This window comes from Chionomys nivalis, chromosome 6 (genome assembly GCF_950005125.1).
Source record: "Chionomys nivalis chromosome 6, mChiNiv1.1, whole genome shotgun sequence".
NCBI classification, from domain to species: domain Eukaryota; kingdom Metazoa; phylum Chordata; class Mammalia; order Rodentia; family Cricetidae; genus Chionomys; species Chionomys nivalis.
Genome location: NC_080091.1, coordinates 77528123 through 77547809, shown reverse-complemented (window position 1 = coordinate 77547809; position 19687 = coordinate 77528123). Strand labels below are relative to the sequence as shown.

Genomic DNA, 19687 nt, shown 5'->3' with positions numbered 1-19687 from the left:
GCTCCCTGAGCCAGGATAACTCATCTTAGATGTGGGTGGCACCATCCCATGGGCTAGGCCATGGGCAGAATGAAAAGCAGAGTAAGCCTAGCACTAACATGCATTCCCCTTTCTGCCCCTGGGAACATGACTAGGCACTCCTGCCAGCAGGCCTTCCCCACTGTGAGCCAGAAGAAGCCCACCATGTTAAGTAGCTGTGGTTGGCATCTTGTCACGCATGTGCAGAATAACTAATATGCTGTGAGAGAAACAAAGTGTGCAGCACTTCTCTAGAGTTAACAAGCCAGCAAAGGCCGGGCCGTGGTGGCACACGCCTTTAATCCCAGCACTCGGGAGGCAGAGGCAGGCGGATCTCTGTGAGTTCGAGACCAGCCTGGTCTACAAGAGCTAGTTCCAGGACAGGCTCCAAAGCCACAGAAAAACCCTGTCTCGAAAAAAAAAAAACCAAAAAAAAGAAAGAAAAAAAAAAAAACAAGCCAGCAAAGAACTGTTATGATTTTTCATCACTTTGGGAGACAAGCCGCGCCCACTCCCTCCCCCATCTGCTGAGGCAGGCTGATCTTAAGCTTCCCCTCTAAGCTTTGCTTCTGCCTCTCTTCCCACTTCTCGGCTCGTCCCCTTTCTCCCTCGGTCCTCTTTTCTCTCTCTCCCCCTCCCCTTTTTCCTTCCCATCCCATAACTCAACTAATATCCAATTCTATTCTGTATGATGTGTCTGTCCATGTGCCTCCCACAGGGAACCTGCACCTTTGCTAGGAACTAGCACTTTCTGGGGACTCACTGTAGGACCAGCCCCCCCCATGGCTGGGCCCTGCCTAGGGCTGGTGGCTCTCAAGACCCACAGGCAATTTCATAACATGTTATATTCACCGTGTCTATGTTTTATGGAAACTGAAGATGATGAAGCCCAAATAACCAGTATTTTACTTTTTGGAGTGTGGGGGAGGGGAAGGAGGGGATTATTTCCCTGGGGAAAAAGTGATTCCTCCTCCAGAGCCTTGTGCATGCCAGAGAAATGCTCTACCACTAGACTATATCTCCAGCACCTTTCTGCAGTGGGAGCTTCTTTGGCCAATAGCCTTTAAGACACCAAATGGCAAAAATAGGAGGACTCAGCCTTCTGGTATATGTAGCAGGTGTGGCAAAGGCCGACATTGGACTGCTAAGAATCTTAAAGTAGGCGGCACCAATACCTAAGAAAAAGGCTGAGAAAATATGTTAAGTTTAACTATCTTGATGTCTAGCTGAAGGAACAGTCAGCTAATTACACCTTACAGGGCCCAAGCAAGTAGATTATAAGAGGTAGCATCTGAATAGGTGAAAGGTGGGTTGTCACCAGTTAACTCATCTGTGGCCACTTCTTTGCAAACCTATACTCCTTTCTCATAAAAATGAACATGTAAACTTCTACCCACCCATTTGCTTGATTACACAAACTGGAGATCCAATTTCTTAAAAGGTGGTAGGAAGGTGCCTGCAGGTGTGGCTCAAATGTTTTACAGAAATAAAAATGGTAGTACCTGCCTACATGTTCAAGGCCCTAGGGTTTCCTCACTGCTGAAGAAACAAAGCACACACCTAGCTGGAGTCATGTAGCTATGTACTTTTTTAGATAATGACTTAGAATACAGACCACGCAGTGAGAAGAATGTATTGTTATTAGCATAAACAATACAAATATTTTAATTTTCAAATAGTGAACTATAGAAGATCAAGTAGTAACTACTGATTTATAAAAAGTCATTATTAGCATTTAGAAATGAGAAGTTACAGGTGATTATTATTCCACACGGATGCTGGGAACCAAACTCAGTCCTCTGCAAGAGAACCACACTGATTCTTAAGCACAGAGACATAGCTCCAACTCTATAAATGACATTTCTTTGCTAATGTTACACAACTGCCCAACAATGATCATATAGTGGATGATATCTACAGGACCATTTGTTCAGTAGTTAGTTGAACTGATTTCTCTGATGTGAAATCATTTTGTTTGAATTCTTTCCTTTTTAATCTAAACTAGGAATGTGTAACTTTTCTCCTAAAAGGTAAATTTTTTCTCCTTTCCTTTCTTTCCTTTTTTACAAATTGCATTCTCTAATTTTCTTGTCAGCTTGCTTTAAAGATATCCACGTGTTCAATATGGTCGCTCGAAGTTTGGCCCACACCAAATGATTGTTTAGCCCAAATATCTGAGCAGCAAACTGGGCGGATCCTTCTGGAGAGAGTATAGTTGAACAGCCAAGACCTATTGATTCAGAAAGGAAAGGATAGAAAAATGAGTTGGCAGCTTAAAAATAAGTAAAAAACAAACTAAAGGATGATAATAAACCCAAGTTCTAATTTCTTAGAGATGCATATTAAGCATATAGATATAGAATAATTAAAAAATGTAAAATCTGGTTTAAAATTAGTAGCCTGTAATGTGCAATCAAATATTGGTAGATGAAGTTGGATGGAGACATTGAGATTGCATCTTGAAATCTGGGGTATACACGCAGTACTGATAATTTTCAGGGTCTTACCACTGGGCAATCGAAGAGATGACCACACATCCTGAGCACCCCAGTCTGGTGTGATGGGGGGACAGCTGATAACTGGATATGCAGTGTTACCAGACATCACTGGGCCCAAACCATTGCTTCTGCCTGCCACTGCGACAAATACAGTAGGTATGCCATCCCCTAGGGAAATTACAAGATAACCAGATAATTTATGTTGGTGACAGCAACAGCAGAAACAGAACAATCCTGGGCAGGTGAGATGGCTCTGTGGGAAAGGATGACTTTGTTTTCAAGTCTGATGACCTATGCTTGACCTCTGGAACCCATATAGTTGGAGAGAATTGACTTTTGCAAGCTGTTCTCTAACCTGCATGCATACTCGTGGCACACGAATCTATACATACCTATACAATAAAAATAAAATTAAATCCCTTAGTTATCTGCTGTGGAAAAAGTATCTAAAAAGATAGTTGAATACATATATTCAAAATTAAGATTCATTTTGTTACCTAAGTGTACAGTAAATAATAACCTAGGTAGAATAGGTCTGGCCATTTTGAGATCTATGGTATAAAGGCAATGTCATGAAGTAGGTGAGTTCATAGCTTCCTTCTGCTATGGCTGCTTAGACTCAGCAACATGAAGACCCCACCAGCTGAAGAGCTATCTTTCATGTTGAGCTGTCCTTTAACACATTGCTAGTACTCATTTAAAAGTGAGTAAAAACGTTGTGGCTACTTCCCGAATACACAAGATCTGCGTGCTGGGGTACATACAGTAAAGCTCCCACAGCTAAAGTGCTTAGGGTGCTCGAGTCTATAGGCTCGATCATTTCCAGCATCAAAAGCCAACAGCCAAAGTGCATATACAAATTTCCAACCTGACATATTTACATAGGGTCTTACTCTAGCCCAGGCTCAGCTTGACCCTCCAACTGTTAGGATTATAGGTGTGATACCTGTTCTGGGTTTTATGTGCTGTTGTATGTTGAATCCTGAATTTCTTGCATGCTAAGTAAGCAGTCCACCAACTGAGCTATATTATAACTCAATCTGTATTTCTGGAGAAAGAATCCAAGTCTTAATTAGCTTATTAAAAGGACTGGGAAGCATTCCTCCCATGTTTAACTATACTTCTGTAGTAGTCACCGAAAGAACCAAACATTTTCCCTAGAAAAGTTTTCATGTGAATACAGACCTCAGTATTTTAGATCAATGACATCCTATCCTTTATTTTTTATCCTATCATTTAATGTCCTATTTCATGAAACCATAGCTTTTTATTTATTTCCTTCTAAGAAAGCTAACAAAGAGAAAGGCCCAGAACAAAGAAACGCTGCTTCAGCCTTAGGCCTCATACAGGTGGGTAAGGGCTCCTTTTCTTTTGAAACACACCAGAAACAATGCTCAAGGGGCGTTGATAATTAGACAAAGAGACCACACATCCTTACAGGTGTAGTTCACTTTCTTTCATGCCAGAACATCCCAGGACTGGAGCTACAGATGGTTGTGAGTGCTCTTAATCAATGAGTCATTTTTTAAAAAACGATTTATAACTATGTATGCCTGCATGAGTTTATTGGCACCACGGGCGTGCAGGTGCCCAAACAGGCATAGGATTTCAGATACCCTGAAACTGGAGTTACAGGCAGTTGTGGGATGCCTAATGTAGGCACAGGGAATTCAACTGAGACCTCTTTCCAGCCCCTTCACACTTGTGTTTTAAGTGCTTGTTCCTTGTTCTTTTAAAGGTTTCTAATGCATCCCTGGAAATATGTATAAAAGTACAGGCCTATGTGGAGGCAGACAGATGGGAGCCTGTTCCACCTTGACTAAAGATCAGAGTGTGAGCTTATTTTTACTCTTTCAAAGTTGGTGACCACAAGTGTGGCTACAAAAAAGAAACCCCGATGATCTAGGGTGTATTTAAGTGGTGTTTTGGATATTAAGATGGCCCAGAGAATGAGCCTATTCCTGCTCCTTCATTTTAAAATAGGGGGTTTGACATAGGGAGTTGGCCGCTTACAGGATACTTGGTCTAGGGTGTGTTTGCCGCATATCCATATCCTGCCTAAAACATCAAATGCTTTACTCAGGAAATAATGGCTCGATATCTAAAGTACTGAAGCAAGCAAGTAACTGTGCTGGTTGTCCTTTGTGTCATGTTAAAGCAATCTTTTGCCTCCCCTCCCCCTTTTATTAGGGTATAAAAGTGTATGAAAATTAAACGCAGGCGAATTGAGTATAGGCTGAGCTGCCGTCCTATGTCTCTGTGTTTTTTCATATCTCTGTTCCTCCTACCTAACATTTCTAATCACGCCCTACCCTGGAATGTATCAACCAGCCGGCTGGACCACAACAGAAATCATCCAAAAACATGGCTTACGACAAGGCATGCCACATGATTTTCCTTGGAAATATGGAAAGGCTCTTTTAAACACTATTATTCAAAAAAATATTTTAAAATCTTTTATCAAAATAAGAAACAGCCAAAATTCCTCATTTATTTATAAAGTTTACCTTCATATTCTGCTTTAATCCTCAACGTCTCATCTGGTCCTTTATGGGCAGATGTTACTCGGAGTTCACATGGAATCCCGAAGTTTCCACAAGCCTTCTTAATTTTCTCACAGTGACCAAGGTCAGAAGCTGAACCCATCAGCACTACAACCCTGCACTGACTGTCTGACTTCAGAAGCAACTAGAGGAGAAATGGGTATGGAAAAGATAAAAATGGGTACCACAAGAAGTCAGTGTAAGAGAGTATCTTTTCTTTGTGTGTGTGTGTACGTTGAGTCAGGGTGTTACACAGCCGAGGATGCCCATCAATTCCGGATACTCACTCTTGCCTCTCTGCCTCCAGCACCCAGACAGCTGGCTGTTCTGTTTTTTCCTTCCCTTTTTTGAAAGGGTTTTGTCTGTGTAGCCCTGGACGACCTGAGCCTCACAGGCAACTGAGCATGATTAACAGCCTCTGGTTTCCTGCGTGCTGGCTCACAGGTGAGCACCATCACATTTGGTTTTATGCAGTCCGGGAGATCAAACCTAGGGCTGCTAGGCAAGCACTTGTAAACTAAGCTACATAATTTTTTCTTGTTTTATTTTCTGAGACAGGTCTCATTACATAGAGCAAGCTGGCTTTAACCTCAGAGATATGCCATCTCTCTTCTAAGGGCTAGGACTAAAAGTGTGTGCCACCATGCACAGTTGGCATTTTCTTTCTAAACAGATCAAAATTAAGCAGAACAAGAAGATCATTAAAGTACTAGTAAGAATCTTAGACACAGTGGCACACACCTTTAATCCCAATACTGAAGAGACAGAGGAAGGTAGATTCCTGGGAGTTGGTGGCCATCCCGGTCTACATTGCAAGGGCCGGTCTCAAAAAAGAATGAACACACCCCAAACCTCTGTATAATGCATAAATTTGTTTGTTTAACTTAAGGTAGGGTCTGGCTACACAGCTCAGGCTTGACTCAAACTTGCAATCCTACTGCCTTCTGGGTCCTAGGAGCACAGGCATGTACCACCTTGCCTGCCTGCCAACAGATAAGACTTTTTAACCAGACAAATTATGTTTACTAATTAATGAAGAAGATAATAAGCATTTTAATATTCGGGGAACAATAATGAAGTATTTCATCCCAGGGGTTTCAGCATTCTGTTGAACCTTTAAAGCATAATCAGCCAAATTAGGTTAGGTTATAAATTTGTCAGTTGGCCACTTTGCGCTCTATCTACACACATAAGTTGGAAATAATCTTCTAAAAAGTGATTATGATTCATAATGAATCCCATTCAACTTTCATGGATTCACAGTTGTAATACCATAAAAATGAAAGTGACACACGAGGTTAGAAACAGAACGTCAGGCTCCCACACGAGAACTGTGAACGGCATGAACTCAACAGCAGAAAGTTCTGGTAAGGTAGCATGGCTGGGACCACCTCTAAAGCTGTTCCTTTCTTTCAAAGTCACTGAAAAAAAGATACAAAATGGGCTGTCGTGGTACACGCCCTTAATCCCAGCAGAGAGCCTGGTCTACAGAGGGAGTTCCAGGACAGGGTCCAGAACTACAAAGAAGCCCTGTCCCACCTCCCACCCCCAAAAAAAAAAAAAAAAAAAACCCCACCCCGCATAGTTTCACTTAATCAGGTTATCAGGTTGCCCACACTGGCCTGGACCTTGAGACTGTCAGCATCCTGGAAACATTGTTTGCTATGTACAAACACGTGGAGCGCAGAGGACAGCACAGATGCTCCTCAGGTGCCAGCCAACTTTTCCCTTAATTTAAAAAATTAATTTATTTTTATATATATGTCCACACAAATGTGAAAGTCAGAGAACTCTGTGGATTTGGCTTTTTCCTTTGATCTCTATTATATGAGACTTTGCAACAAGTGATTAAACCACTGAGCCATCTTGTCGTATCTATTTTCTTTCTTCTGGAGACAGGACTGTCTGTGGCCTGGAACTTCCCAAGTATGCTGGCCACCATGGGAGGCCAGGGGTCCTCCTGTCCGAATCCCAACCTTGGGACTGATTACAAATGCCACCACACCTGGCATTTTCATTGTTGTTTTATATGGGTGCTGGAGAATTAGAGCCAGGTCTTCATGCTTCAAAGCAGGTCACTTTAAAAACTCCGAGCTACTTCCTCAGCCCAATGATGCCATCAAATAAAAAAAACCTAACGTTTTGTTTATTGCAGGTTTGCTAGAGAAGAATTACCTCCACTCGATCTGCAACCCACTCAAAGTTTTTCTTTACCATCTGGAGTCCTTCCGGAGTTACTTCCTTGAGGTCACGGTAAGACTGGAAAGTAAGATACAAAGTTAGATAATCTTATCTTGGTATCTTAAAAGACTTGCTTAAGTAGAGCTTATGACAAGTTCCCATAATAAAATGTGTCTAAAGATGCACCCTGCTGTACAAATGCTTTTCCAATAAAAAATTTTTTTTTCTGCAGCAAAGTTTTGCTTTTCATTTAAGGTCCAATTCTTTTATTAGCAATTACAAGTAACTGACTTAAGCCCTTGAGACGTGCTATGTAGAGTCCCAGATTTGTTACTTAGTCTTGATATTGTGAAGACACTTATTAGATAAACAAGGACACGTGCTCCTTTCCTGTTTAAGAATCAAAAGATGACAAATAATACAAAAACCTGCTTTTGTAGGTTAAAAGTATTCCTTACTACCACAGGAGAATTCTGTCTACTTTTACTTTTTGGTACTGAAGGCTGGCTGAATCCAGGGCCTTGTGTGTGCTAAGCATGTGCACTGCCATTGTGCTGTATCTCCAGCAGAGAGAAATGATTTTTGAAGGTAAACACTTAACAATATATCAGACTAATATCCCCTGCCCCTCACCACTGCCACAGCTTGATCTTACAAAGCACTACATACCTGTTTGTCTTTCTGCTGGCTCCGATCTCCCGATGGCCAGAGTCTCCAAGAATCATTATCAATTACATCAGCAAGAACAATCTCTTTGGTAGTTACATCAACACCAAATTCAATCTAGAAGCAGCACATTACCAAGGAAATGATTTGGGAAAAAAAAAATCATACACTACTAAGGACATTTCTTATTTACAACCTTCATTTTTAAAACTTATTTTATCAGTACCTTCATATCAACCAGCGTGCAGTTCTGGAGCAGCCAGGCTTTCTCCAGTATTTCAAAAATAGCTTGTGTAGCATGACTCATGATGTCCACTTCAGTCTGGCCTATAGCAAGTCCAGCAAAACAAAACTGTGCAGCAATGAGTTGCTCTTCAGACCACTGTGGATCATTATTGGCATCATCCTGAGAATAAGGCAAAGCAGTACAAGTTCATTTCAATCTTAGAATTTCAAATTTTCCAGAGAAAAGAAAGTTCTCTTTTTTCCTGGAATGTGTTCCTAAGAATTGAAATTTTCACCAGACAGTGGTGGCACACACATATTTAATTCCAGCACTTGGGAGGCAGAGGCAGGAGAATCTTTGTGAATTCGAGGTCAGCCTGGTCTACAAAATGAGTTCCAGGACAGGCAGGGCCACACAGAGAAACCCTATCGGGAAAAACAACAACAGAATTGATATTTTCAATATAACTAACCTTCTCTCAAAACATCCTAAGATTCAACTTTGTCTATTTTTTTTAGTTTGTGTTATGCTACATGTGTGGAGATGAAAGCAAATCCTGCTTCTCTGTAAGAGTAGTTAAATGCTGTGCCACCATTCAGGCCCTAAGTTGACTACTTTTACACATACACACAGTTTTTCCTTTTAGGTCTATGTGTGTTTTGCCTGCACATAATATGACATTTGTATACTATGGTGCCTATAGAGGCCAGAAGAGGAAGCTAGATCCCCTGGAATTGGAGTTACAGGCATATGTGAACCACCATGTGGATGCTGGGACTTAAACCTTGAGCCAGTGCTCCTAACTGCTAAGCCATCTCTCCAGCCCCTAATTTGTTTACTTTTAATAGCTTTTTTAGGTCATTTAGATAAGAAACTTATTCTAGGTAATGAAATACTTAAACCAAATTTGTCCTCTCTCTGTAAAGCAATTTTTATGGAATGAATGTTCTGTCTGTATATATGTGCATCACGTGTATCTACTTTAGATACAATGTCAACTTTCCTTTTTAAGCAATTAATAAAATGTTCATAATATGACTAAAATTATAAAACTTCAATTACTTGGGAGGCGGAAGAAGACAGATCTCTGAGTTTGAGGCCAGCCTGGTCAAGAGTTGAGTCCAGAATAGCCAGCCAGGGATACACAGAGAAACCTGTCTCAAAAATCAACAAAACAAAAATCAAAACACCTAGGGACAGTATCTCATTACATAGCCCAGACTGGCCTTGAAGTAGTAATTTTCCTATGCCCCTTCTTTAAATTTCATTTCTCAGTAAGTATGGGTATTTTCCCTGAATGTATACCAGGAGAGACCATCAGATTCCCTGGGACTGGAGTTAAATAGTTGTAAGCCACAAATGTGTACTGGGATCAAACTTGGGTCCTCTGGAAGAACAGTCAGTAAGTACCCTTGACTGCTGAGTCACCTCTTCAGCCCGGGCCTTCATTCCTTAAATACTGGGCAGGAACGCAGGTGTGCACCACCAGGCCCAACAAGCATCTAAATCTTTTCTTGCTGTGGGACAACAGTTTTACCCTGTAAAGATTTGTTTCTTCTATTTGTTTAATGAAATGCTGATTGGCCAGTAGCCAGGCAGGAAGTATAGGTGGGGCACCCAGACAGAAAATAGAGGTGGGGCAATGAGAACAGGAGAATTCTGGGAAGAAGAAAGATTGAGTCAGCAGTTCTCACCCACAGAGGAAGCAAGATGTGACTGCCTCGCTGAAAAAGGTACCAAGTCACGTGGCTAACACAGACAAGAATTATGGGCTAATGTAAGTTATAAGAGTTAATTTAAGTCACAAAAGCAATCACCTTGAAGAACATCTCCACTTTTGGTGGGTAAAACTTATACCCCTCTTTTACACCAGGGTTCCTTTTGAGAAAAGATCCAGTTGCTATTCTTCGGCACACCCATTCAATTGGAATCATTTCACATTGGGGTGCAATGAAAGCAGTCTCCCCACATTTCTTGGTGAAAGCAGTCTTGATACCTACATATTGATGATAAAAGGGCAAAAATCAATAAATTTTTCTTTAAAGGTTAATAAGACCTAAAGAATAAAGTTCCTCTTTCAATTTATTCTGATAATATGTATACACTGCAGGGCCAGTTCCCTCTTTACAAGGTTTCTGGGGGATAGAACTCAGACAAGTTAAGCTTGCATTGGCTTAGCCACCTCAAAAATAAAAACAAAAACAAACAAACAGCCGGGCGGTGGTGGCGCACGCCTTTAATCCCAGCACTTGGGAGGCAGAGGCAGGCGGATCTCTGGGAGTTCGAGGCCAGCCTGGTCTACAAGAGCTAGTTCCAGGACAGGCACCAAAGCTACAGAGAAACCCTGTCTCGAAAAATCAAAAAACAAACAAACAAACAAAACCTCTATCAAAAATAAAGTTCACCACGGGATTAGAGATGGCTCAGAGGTTAAGTGCTTATTGCTATCCTAGAGGACCAGAGTTTGGTCCCTAGCACGCATGACTCACAATCCCTTTTAACTCCAATTCCAGGGCATCCAATGTTTCTGGCCTTTTTGGCACCTGCACTCAAATGCACATTCCCACATGTAGCAGACTTTGTGTCTTAACATATAATGCTTGCCTGAAGATCAGAGTGCAGAGCTAAACCACTAGGGGCCAGGCAGTGGTGGCTTATGCTTTTAATCCCAGCACTAGGGAGGTGGAGACAGGAAGGGATATGGCAGGGTGGAGAGAGAAATATAAAGCAGGAGACAGGAGCTCACTGCAGTCTGGAGATGCAGTCAGAGAAGGCAATCTGAGGACAGGATTGCTCCTTGGTCTGAGCATCGGTAGAGGTAAAAGGTGTCTTTAGTGACTGGCCACTCTGCTTCTCTGATCTCTCAGCTTTCATCCCTAATATCTGACTCTGGGTTTTTATTAAGAACGATTTGAATTCGTGCTACACCCATACACAGATATATATATATAATTAAAAAGATCATAAAAAGGCTAACAAAATAAAATGTTTTTGATTAGTTATCAAAATAGCAGACAGTTTCATTTTAATATCACACAGCAAACCATACAGTATACCTAAAGACCCAAGCTAAGCATGTTTTACCCTCCACCTATGAGGCTTATTTTAAACAGGACACCTGGTCTCTCCCCTCTTTTTACTACTGATTATCTAACTTTGTAGAAGGCACATAAATCATCTGAGTGGTGTTAAATTACCTTTAAAGCTAAATGGAGTATAGAAGTCTCATGTCCTATAGTCCAGTATTGTGATTCACTCCTACATTCTGAAGATACCTTTTCTTTTAATGTCTAAAGAATCCTTGAAATACCATCCATTATATGTGCTCTTCCATTTCTTGTGACTGTAACTGAAAAGCTAAGCCGAGAGCTGTTTGGGATGGGACTCTGGAAACTAACAACCTCTCTGATGACAGTTTAAATGTAGAGTGCTCTAGGGCTGGAAAGGTGGGTCTGCACTTCTTGCTCTTGCAGAGCTGGGTGTGGTTCCTAGTAGCCACAAGGCAGTTCACAACCACCTCCAATCTAGTTCCACGGGACTGGAAACCCTCTGCAGATACCAGAGGACTCATGCATGCATGTGGCACCCCCCCCAGCTTCAGAACATACACATAAACTTGGAAAACAAAGCCTCATGATCCAATAAATAATAAAAAATCCTAACTCTCCTCCTTCACTTCAGTATTCTGTATACTGGAAGAAAAATAGTTTTTCAAGGTGGACCTCTTAACTAAGTCCAGTCCAGTCACTTAGAACACAAGGACAGGAAGGCACAGCTGCTACCTTCCAATACTTCTCAGCATTTACAAGCAGAAGCAGGACTTAAGTCTGTACTGCCTCCAATAGGCAGAACAAAGAGCAACTGTGCAGCACTCCAGGGAGTAAATTCAGGTTATTACTTAGGGCTGCTAACACCAGGAAGGCTGCCTGTATAGTTAAATTCCCTAAGGCTAAGATGGCCTTGCAGAAGAAAATTACACTGGTGATTCACAGGACCGAAGACTACAGGAAATTGTTAGCTTCTTTCTCTTAAATCTTTTTTTTTTCGTGGGAGGTGGGTTTGAATGCTTGTTCCCCAGCTGGTGGAACTGTTTGGGATTAGGTATGGCCTTGTTGGAGGAACTCGGCTTTGATGTTTCAAAACCCCAAGTTATTCCCAGTTAGCTCTCTCTGCCTCCTATGTGTGGTGTATAAGCTCTCAGCTATTGCCCCAGTGCCCTGCCTGCCTGCCACCATCCGGCCACAACCGTCATGAACTCTATTCTCTGGAACTGTACACCCCAAATTAAATACTTTCTTTTATAAGTTGCCTCAGTCATGGGAACAGAAAAGTAACTAAGACTGTGGGCAATATTGGAGATTATATCACTGAGCTATCCCCAGCCTAAGGTTTCTTTGAACCTAAAGACTATTACCTCCAAACCAGTTAACTGTTAGAGTGAACTTTAAAAACTCTTGCCTTGATTTTACTATATGCAACTTAGCCTGTGGGACATTCCCAAACAGGTCAACTCAAATACAGCCATCTCCCAGAGAAAAAGTCAGTTACCCACATTTGATGTAGTAAGATACACAGGTAATTATAACATGTTCTTAACCCAAATAATTTCTCTCCACGAAAACGACCAATATGAAAGACACATAGGGAGCACTCACCGGCATCCTGTAACAGCTGAAAAATACAGCTGGTGATCTTATTGGAGATTGCAGCTTTGCCTTCCAGGTGGTTCTTTCTGGCTGCATTTCCCGCTGTAATCTGGTCCTTGGACTGCAGGAGGACTCTTCCTGGACTATCTAACAATTCATAGACTTCTTTTGTCTTACCCTCATAGAGTTTTCTCCCAATGTTCAGTACTGTGGAAATAAAATAGAATTATATCAGATTCAGGAAGATTTCCTAAATATCAAAGAATCAGCTAAAATGTTGAATCACGGCATGGACAGTGATTAATATAAAAAACTTATAAAAACCATTTGCATAAACCTTATACTTTTCAATGTAATTTTCTCATGTATCATCACATAATTGTTAGTGTACTTACGTTAACTACAGATTAGAAAACGAAGGCTCACAAAGTTGAGGTTACACATTTAGTATATGCAGAACTACAAATAATCCCAAATCTTCTGAATCAACATCGTGCTTTCTCTATCAGCTTGTCTCTGAACTAAAACAATTAAAATTAGTGTAGCCATAGTAGTTGTTGTAGTTTACAAAAAGCAGCCCAGGAGAGAAAGATGCCATGTGACAGGGCTCAGGTGGAGGGGTTTTATATTGGGAGAAAGTGAATGAGAAAAGGGGGCAGGGGAGACTGGCCTCTGGGAGTGCCAGAAGAGAAGAGTCAGAGACAGACAGACAGACAAAGAGATGGGAGGTGGGAAGAGTCCTTTTAAAGGGGAAGGTAATAAATGTGAACAGGAAGTGTGCTCTTAGTGGCTACAACTGGGGACATACATCCCATACACAACTACATTATTTAATTTACAGGAGAAAAAATGCTTTATTTTTCTTGACTTTTCATAACAAGTTAAATGGGAAAATTCAGAATAATTTCTTGATTTCAATTTTTTTTAAATTAATTGGTAAGAGGCTTCTTCACTCATCTGAAAAATCTAGTAGGTGGTGGAGGTAGTGACACCGGAGCTGGCATAACATTTAAAAGGTCTGGGCTGGGGCTGGAGAGATGGCTCAGAGGTTAAGAGCACTGGCTGCTCTTCCAGAGGTCCTGAGTTCAATTCCCAGTAACCACACGGTGGCTCACAACCATCTGTTCTGAGATCTGACGCCCTCCTCTGGCGTGCGGGCATACATGGAGGCAGAATGTTGTATATATAATAAATAAATCTTAAAAAAAAAAAAAAAAAGGTCTGGGCTGAAAGTGTAGTGCCAGCCTCGACCAAATACCTTTCTCCAGAGTGGAGGTGTGAAAATTGAGAAATGTACTGAAAATTCGCCTGTGTTCAACTTTCCAACAGCTCACTATACCCTAACCCCAAAAGGCAGGAGTAAAACAACAAGAGACTGCACGTGCACACAAACTGAAAACCACGGGCTACATTCTTCACACCCACAACCTAGACCAACCACTCCTTGGGTGGAATCCCAAGTTACTTCCAGAATGGAACTTAGTTGGATCCTTAGACTTTTGTTTTAGGTGGGACCAACTACTTCCCATTCCAGGAGCCAGCACAGGCACAGCAGCTAGCCACACCTGTTGACAATAGCCTTGAAGAGTGGAACTCTTTGATTTATAACTAGGTGGGACCTTTGTTTGATTAACCTTGACTGAACTAGGAATAAGTCCCAGATTCTTTGGGCTTCCCCAGTACCAAATGAAAAACAAATCCCAAACCAAAAGACATTTTTATGAGGTTCCCTTCTGAAGCTGGCCCCACCCGACTCCTAGACTAGACTAGGAGACAACAGCAGGCGCCAGTCAGTGCCCTCTCCACTGTGGAAGGAGGAAAGTACCAGGAAATGAATATAAAAGCATTTTCTTTTTCCCAGAGACAGGGTCTCACTCCACAGTCCTGGCTAGGCTGGAATGCTCTTGGTAGACAGACCAGGCTAACCTTGAACTCAGAGGTTCCTCTGCCCCTGCTTCTCCCTGAGACTGAAGATGTGCACAGCTAGACAGGCAGAGCACTAGACTCCACACTGGAATGATTTAGATGAAAACAACAAGGAACCAAAGTGTACAGGTACAGGGAATTGCTTCTCATGTTTCCACAACACATTTATCCCTAGTACTTTTCCAGGGTATTCGTGTGCCAGGATGATGGACATAATAGCAAATGAAATCTAGTTTCTACTCTCAAGGGACCTGAGTATTGAAAAAACTGTCAATAAATAAGCAACCATAATAAAAATGACACAAAGTAGAGACTATGAGATCCCATATTCACAGCAGGACCACCTTACTTGCATCAGAGAAGCCTAGAATAAAGTAAAAGCTGCATGGAGGCCTGAAATATGATCAGAACGTCACACGGCATAATTAAAAGTTGCAAGACCAAGCAGCAGGGCTGAACACTTAGTGCCCTGGTTGCATGCAGACTGGTAGTGGTCAGAGCAGCCAATAGGCAAAGCAGCAGGAAATAAAGTGGAAAAGCTAGCAGGGAGGCCAGCCAGAGATACACAGTGAGACCCTTTCCGGAACAAATAAAAATAAACCAAAGAGTTGATTAGGTCACACCAGCAGCTGGCACAGGAAAATAATTAAGTTTCCAAGAAGGAAATCAATGGCCTAGCGTTGGGTCAGAGTTCTTAAAAATGGATGCAGGAGGCAAACTCTTGTGGGATTAAATTTTTCTTGAAATGGACTGCAGGGGGAGACATGGCCACAACCATGCGAGCTGATCTTTGGACTGGAGCAAACTATATTCCTGAAACACTAGTTTTACAACCCGTTACTCACACAGTGTACTGACTCTTTCATTCAAACTACCCAAAGATATTCCTTTCTTGTAGTTTAAGACTGTAAAGAGACCATCTTGTTAAAACTCAATATGCCATACAGCTACTTACTTGCCCTTGAGCATCTGGAATTACAATCTTAATTAGCACTAAATAAATGTAATTTTTCTTTTTTGCCACATAGGTTTAATTTGATTCTGGGTAGATACTAGTTTAATTTGGTTAAAAGTTTCCACTGTGGTTTAATAATTTAATGTCTAGAAGAATTAACAGTTTTAAAAACCCTGTAGGATATAGCTCCAGTTTTGGGCTCTAAATTTATTTCTCTATTTCCTTTCTAGAACTCTTTAATTTTTATTTATTATAATTTACTATTTATAATATATTTATTATAACTTATTTAGCTTTTAGTTTCTAGAACTCTTGAATCTAGAACTTCTTTAAATTTTCTGTCCTTAGGCTGAGCGGTGGTGGCGCATGCCTTTAATCCCAGTGCTTGAGAAGCAGAGGCAGGCAGACAGATCTCTGTGAGTTCAAGGCTAGCCTGGTCTACAAGAGCTAGTTCCAGGACAGGCTCTAAAGTTACAGAGAAACCCTGTCTTGAACCCCTCCCCCCCAAAAAGAAAGAAAGAAAAAAATTTCTGTCCTCTTTCCAGGCCTTCTGCAAACCTTCACGGTAGGCCTGACACACGGCCGCTTTCCACCTGGTCCACTACTCATTTTTATCAGCCATGTGAGTTTAGACTTAACCTGAGAACCAGGGGATTGCTGAGTACTAAGAAAAGAGCAGTAGGCAGACTCAAAACATTTAGAAGAACTGATTTAATACGGAAGACGAAAAGGTTCTAGTCAAGACTTGTACTTAAAAAGGGGCTGAGAAGATGTCTCTGCAGTTAATGCCATCTGCCCTTAACTTCCACCCAAATTCAGTTCCCAGCAGCCACACTGGGCGGCTCATTCACCTGTACCCCAGCTCCAGATCAGGACCCAGGAGCACCTGCACTCAATAACGACAGATACTCAAAGCCCCTTCTCCCACAGTGTAAAACAGGGACTGGAGAAGATGGCTCAGCAATCCAGATCACATGCTGTCCTGCAGAGAACTCAGGTTCAGTTTCCAGCTCCCACATGGTGGCTGACTCACAACCATCCTAAACTCCAGTTTCAAGGGGTCTGAAGATCTGCTTCAGACTGCTGTCTGCACCAGGAACACACGTCACACGCGGTGTGCAAAAACACAAGCAGGCAGCTCTCGTCCCAGGATTCGGGAGAAAGAAAAGTTCAAGTCCAGACTCTGATACGAGTTCCTGGTCAGCCTGGGCCAAATCTCAAATAAAATAAAAAAGCTAAAATGAATGAAGTAGAAAACTAAAAGTTTCTATCCAGTGTTCTAAAATTTACCTAAATCTATATCACCTAGTCTCCGGTGATTTGGGGCCCAGTCCCAATCACCACACCCACGAAAACACTCCTGTAATGAAGGCTTGGAGAACACTGTGGAAGAAGGGGCAAAAAAATTGTAAGAGCCAGAGGGATGGGGCCTGCTGTGAGACCGTCTCCCTCCCAGTGACATCAGAAGCTATACCCATAGTCTCACCAACATGACTGTCTGCATGTGAGCTGAACAAGAAGGGGGTACCAACGGAAATGCCAGAGCGAATGGAGAAACACCATAGGGCTGCAACCCTACACCAAGAGCTGTAGGCAAGTGAGGAGAGCAAGAATCGGAAGAGGCGTCTACCTTAACACCAATTGGTTGCCCAGTGCCAAATGGTCAGCCTCGAAAACAGACGACAAACATTCTAAGAGCCGAGTAGGTTATATTTAATATATGCACATGTAGATAAACACATACATACAATAACAGTTAATAAAAAGGCCATGAATTTAAGGAGTGGGAGGGGTCTCTGAGAGGGTGTGAGGGAGGAAAGGGAGAGAAGTGTAGTCATAATCTCAAAAATTAAAAAACCAACTACAGAAAAATCAAAGAAAGAAAGAAAAAATTGTGCAAGAAGCAGACAATTCAAGTATCAAAATAACTGTTAAAAACTAATAGGCCATTTTGGACATGATGGTATGTGCCTTTGATCTCAAAAAGATGTGTGACTTCCAAGCCAGCCAGGGCTATATGGAGAGCATATTTCAACACCAACACACACAGACCAACCCCCAAATTAATAGATGAATTTAAGCAGGGACAGAGGTCTGACCGGTTAATGGAATTGAAATTTAAGTCTTAAAAACAAACATTTTAGCACCGCGTTGTCCAATAAGGACAAACACACAACATATTGAGTCAAAGGGTGGCGCACGCCTTTAATCCCAGCACTCCGGTGACAGAGTTAAGCAGATCTGAGTTCGGGGCCAGCTTAGTCTACAAGAGGTCGTTCCAGCTCAGGTTCTGAAAGCTACAGAGAAACACTGTCTCGAAAAAACAACCACAACAAAAAACCCAAAACCCAAAACCCAAAAGCATAAAAGCAGTATCTATTAAAAAGGCATTTAACTCGGGTTCTAGGGGACCAGAAACACTCCAGACTTCTCAAGCATACCCCCCAACATAGCATTCTCTCACAAGAGAGTGATGGCACCGAAGAGGAAAATTCTAGAGATTTTTACTAATTTTGAAATACAGGCACGCCGGGCGATGGTGGCGCACGCCTTTAGTCCCAGCACTCGGGAGGCAGAGGCAGGTGGATCTCTGTGAGTTCGAGACCAGCCTGGTCTACAGAGCTAGTTCCAGGACAGGCTCCAAAGCCACAGAGAAACCCTGTCTCGAAAAAACCAAAAAAAAAAAAAGAAAAAAAAAAAGAAAAAAAGAAACACAGGCACCCTGATCTCAGAAAAATTCTAGGCCAAAGTTCCAATTAATGAAGCTATAGCACCGCTTTTTCGCTCTTCGTAAGTGGGAAATAACATGCTGGAGCGCCAACACAATTTATGTCACTACGTAGCAACTTTTATTGTGGCCCACGACAGCGTTTTATTGGTAAATTTAAAGCAGCAAACCACCTTTCCAGAGGCTCTAACCAAGCCGAGACAAAATGGTAGCATAACTAAATTTATCAAACAAAATGTGAGTTTTCCTTCGATTTTGGCGCTCTCCAAAGTTATCATGGCACCAAAGATTACCAATTAGTACAGATCGGTACTCTCTCACACCCGTTCCCGTAGCCTGGACTACAAATCAAGCACTTGACCAACACAAAATATCTGGATCTAGAGTAATATTATTAAATTATATGCCAAACCTGAAGGAGATTATTGGCGGGTGAATCTTAACAGAATAAACAAACTTGGGGTTAAAAATTCTGCTGGATTTTCATGACTGTTTATCTATCCCAGATTCTACGATCTTCGTTAAGATTTACGCCATTTCTCCTTCGGGGCACCTTCCCACTTTTCTCCACTCCCGGGGAGTTTTTTGGAATTTCAGGAGGCCCCGGGTGCTTAGTGTCCAAAGCACATCTCATTGCACGTACACCACGTGTGCAGTAACGGGGCCCATGGCGCCACCGCGGGTAAACCAGCCGGGCACTGTACCAGGAGGGCTGAAATCCGACCCCGGGGCCGCACGAGTCCACGCCAAGCTTGCAACTCCCTGTTGGAGGTGTGTGTGGGAACACCAGCGGGTCAGAAAGCCTGCTACTCACCCTCAGCTGTCGCCATGATCCTAGGTGGGATGAAGATGCAAGACAGCGCGGGAAAGTGAAGCAGCGGTCGGGAAAATAAGACCCAATAGAGGGTTAGAAGGGCGGGGAAGGGCAGTGCAAAGAAGAGGCGCAGCCGCTAAACATGAGCACTCCGCGTGACCCAAAGGCGACGGCGAAGTACCGCACTGGCCACGCCCGGTGCTGGGATCGGGTACCCACGGGCTTCCCGCCGCGCATGCGCGCCGACGAGACACCACTTCCGGGCGACTCTGTGTCTCAATCCCCAGCGGCTAAAAGTGGCGCGCAGGCTTGGGCCCCGCTGGCCGGGAGAGGGTTCTGTGTTGGAGCGTACCAAGTCCCGACGGCCGGGGGACAGCGTGCGACCTGGGGCACGCACAGCTCAAATCTTCTGAGGGGTAAACACCACCAACTGCGCTCCTCTCATCACTGACGTCTCGGGAGCGGAAAATAGCGGAGATTCCCACG

The 19687-nt window shown here is 42.5% G+C and overlaps 1 protein-coding gene across 1 annotated transcript; it reads right to left on the bottom strand.

The window, feature by feature from the left end:
• Nucleotides 1-1635: 1635 nt before the first annotated feature.
• On the bottom strand, nucleotides 1636-19654 carry Paics (phosphoribosylaminoimidazole carboxylase and phosphoribosylaminoimidazolesuccinocarboxamide synthase). Its single transcript, XM_057772679.1, has 9 exons — nucleotides 19202-19654; nucleotides 12788-12985; nucleotides 9950-10128; nucleotides 8133-8312; nucleotides 7910-8023; nucleotides 7235-7318; nucleotides 5024-5204; nucleotides 2526-2684; nucleotides 1636-2248 (listed from the first exon to the last, which is right to left on the bottom strand). The coding sequence occupies exons 1-9, from the start codon at nucleotides 19215-19217 to the stop codon at nucleotides 2082-2084; spliced, it is 1278 nt and encodes a 425-aa protein (XP_057628662.1). The 5' UTR covers nucleotides 19218-19654; the 3' UTR covers nucleotides 1636-2081.
• Between the last annotated feature and the right edge of the window lie 33 nt (nucleotides 19655-19687).